This window comes from Lactuca sativa, chromosome 1 (genome assembly GCF_002870075.4).
Source record: "Lactuca sativa cultivar Salinas chromosome 1, Lsat_Salinas_v11, whole genome shotgun sequence".
Taxonomy (NCBI): Eukaryota; Viridiplantae; Streptophyta; class Magnoliopsida; order Asterales; family Asteraceae; genus Lactuca; species Lactuca sativa.
The window spans coordinates 214,695,543-214,698,580 of record NC_056623.2 but is presented as its reverse complement, the minus strand read 5'-3'; the positions used below and the strand labels follow the sequence as shown (position 1 = coordinate 214,698,580).

The 3,038-nt window shown below is 34.2% G+C and overlaps 1 protein-coding gene across 1 annotated transcript; it reads left to right on the top strand.

The window, feature by feature from the left end:
* The first annotated feature begins 586 nt into the window (after positions 1–586).
* On the top strand, positions 587–1,175 carry LOC128131449 (histone acetyltransferase HAC1-like). The gene is made up of 2 exons (XM_052768046.1): positions 587–886; positions 991–1,175. The coding sequence occupies exons 1-2, from the start codon at positions 716–718 to the stop codon at positions 1,144–1,146; spliced, it is 327 nt and encodes a 108-aa protein (XP_052624006.1). The 5' UTR covers positions 587–715; the 3' UTR covers positions 1,147–1,175.
* Positions 1,176–3,038: the final 1,863 nt, after the last annotated feature.

Sequence of the window (3,038 nt, the reverse complement as noted above, 5' to 3'; positions counted from 1 at the left end):
TGTGGATCCCAACATCAACATTGTTGTTGATGAGGATATAGTTGGTCTTTATGCAATGCTTGGATCTTGATATGGTGAGTATATCCACCTAACATTCAGCATTTTTTAGTTCAAACATTATTTATTTCCAAAATATGACATTAACATAACAAACCGTTGTACTTTGCATTTGTTTATGGAGGCACCACCATTGTTAGAGAAAGCTAAATGAACATTGTGTTTGGATGAGGCCTATCAACCCCCATTGGTTTGAAGAAATTAAGGGTATTCTTGGAATTTCAAGTGGGCATCATGTATATGAGTCACTTGCTCAAGTCAATTAAGAAACTGTAGAACATATATTCAGGTGTTTTATTTAATCTATTATATGTTTATAACTAATTAATTATTATGAATATAAAGCTTGACATGTATTATAATATTATATGTTTAAAGTACATGTATTATAATATTATATGTTTAAAGTACATCAGAGTAGGTTCGTGAACATATAACACGTCTTAGGTAGTGGGTTGGCCAGGTTAGATATTGTATTTTACTTTATGGAGGTCTGTTTTGTTTTGTGTTTGTTTTTTAATCTCTCATTTTATACAGAGCAAAGAAAAAGTAGAAAAGAATCAAGCTCTGGAACACTCGATGAGTGAGAACTCGTGTCAACTATGTGTAGTTGAAAAGATGAGTTTTGAACCCTGCCTATACTTGTCCAAATTGTTATATGGAAGAAGTTGAAAGAGGAGAGAGGATGCCTTTACCACAGAGTGTTGTACTTGGAGCAAAAGATTTACCTCGAACCATACTTAGTGATCACATAGAGAGCAGCTTGTTTGGAAAACTGAAGCAGGAGAGATTAGAGTGCGCAAGGTTCTATGGGAAAACTTATGATGAGGTGATGTTATAATCCCCCCCCCCCAAAAAAAAGAAAAGAAAACTCCATACCATACATTATGAATGAACAATAAAGTATGTATCTTACATTTTCTTTATTATTAGGTTCCTGGAGCAGAAGCACTTGTTGTCAAAGTGGTCTCTTCTGTGGACAAGAAGTTGGAAGTCAAGCAACAATTTCTTAAGATCTTTCAAGAGGAAAATTGCCCTGTGGATTTTGGGTATAAGTCTAAGGTATTTCAACCGTACTACTTTTGTTGATTTGTTTATTATAGCATCTTTCCCTACATCTCTTCCTATACAATATATTATACTCTAAAAAATCTACCCAGTTATATGCGCTGGCACTATCTTTTGGTTCTGGTATGTGAATCCCTAAACTAGGCTTTGTTGTTTTAGGTGGTTCTGTTGTTTCAGAAAATTGAAGGTGTAGAAGTGTGTCTTTTTGGTATGTATGTTCAAGAATTTGGAGCATAGTGTCCGCAGCCAAACCATCGGCGTGTTTATCTTTCTTATCTGGATTCAGTCAAGTAATTCAGGCCTGAGATTAAGGCTGTGACAGGGGAGGCTCTTCGTACATTTGTATATCATGAAATTCTGGTAAGTAACTTCTATGTCGTGTTAGATCTTGCATAACAGTTGCCTTAATTCTTGTTAGGCTAGCTGATTAAAAAAATTACCAATTTTATTTTCTCGCTACTTTCACACAAGGGCATTTTGGTCTTTTCCTTATATCTTTTGTATGTCTATTTCAGCAAGCTAGTACAACAAAATCTTTTGTATGTCTATTTCAGTAAGCTAGATAAGTCCATATGTCACTCAATTTTTTTCTTTTTAATTTTTAGTATGCGCAACATAGCGAGACATCATTGTCCTTCAAAACTATGGATGATGGCCAAGTCTTACTCTATGCAGTAAGTATTAAAGAAATAGCAATGCACTTTCATTCATTTGTTTCATATTTTTTTCATAGTTCTCTAGGGATATTTTTCCTTGTGTCATAGAATGATTGGCTCCTATCTTGTTTTTTGACATTTATACGCATTTTTTAAACATATTTATTTATTGTATTGCATGTTAAGTTACCGAGTATAAAAAAGCTTGTTGATCAGTAGGTGTTCAAAACAATAGAAAATTTTTAAACATATTTTTTTTATTGTATTGCATGTTAAGTTACCGAGTATAAAAAAGCTTGCTGGTCATGTAGGTGTTCAAAACAATAGAAAATTTTTAAACATATTTCATTATTGTATTGCATGTTAAGTTACCGATTTGCCATGTGTAGGTCTTGTTTATGTGCATAATGTCAAGCAAAGTAGCTCGGATGTTGTGAAGGTGGGCAACAAGTTCTTGTAGTTCAACTATTATTAGTTGATGACTTTCACCTTTTTCACATTTGATGTATTACATTTGTCTACTATTAGAATGATTATTTGTATAACATTACCTTTTGTGCAATGCATTGTATTATTTGTATATGGTATTTTATTTTCCATTATGAGACATGAAATGCAAATTTAATATGAAAATAAGTAAATTAATAAATTTTTTTTTTAAAAATTTAAAATTACGATACGCAAAAATGTGTGTCATCTTCATTTATGACATGGACTTTCTTGACGGGGGATTTCTTGATACACATTGTGTGTCATTAACACGCACGTCGTAAGGTTATGACACATGAATGCGTGTCGTCTTCCTTTATGACAGGGCCTTTCTTGATGCGCATTGCGCGTCGTAAATGCGCGTCGTAAATGAGCGTCATAAATGCGCGTCGTTTATAGACGACGCGTAAAAGCATGTCGTCTCCCTTTATGACAGGGTCTTCCTTGATGCGCATTTGCGCGTTGTCTGAGCCTTTTACGACGCGCAATGAGCGTCGTAAAAGGCTGTTTTTCTAGTAGTGCATGCAAATTAATTGGTACCCTTAAGTGTTTACCCCTCAATCGATGTGTCGGTTAACCACACACGCTCCATGGATACTAAGATAAACATTAAGTTACCCTTTGCCTACCTTATTAAATACGAGTTAGTGTGTCGGTTAACCACACACGCTCCACTAACCAACTTCAACAAAGTACAAAGTGTAATTTCATGGATTAGAACCTTATTCACATTTTCCTAAGTAACTAAAATTGGGTATTATTAACAGT

What these genes read in the sequence shown, in the direction of transcription:
- LOC128131449 (XM_052768046.1), top strand. Translation starts at nt 716, where the DNA reads ATGGAAGAAGTTGAAAGAGGAGAGAGGATGCCTTTACCACAGAGTGTT. An exon ending in ATGGGAAAACTTATGATGAG is followed by an intron (nt 887 to 990) that starts GTGATGTTATAA and finishes CTTTATTATTAG; the next exon opens with GTTCCTGGAGCAGAAGCACT.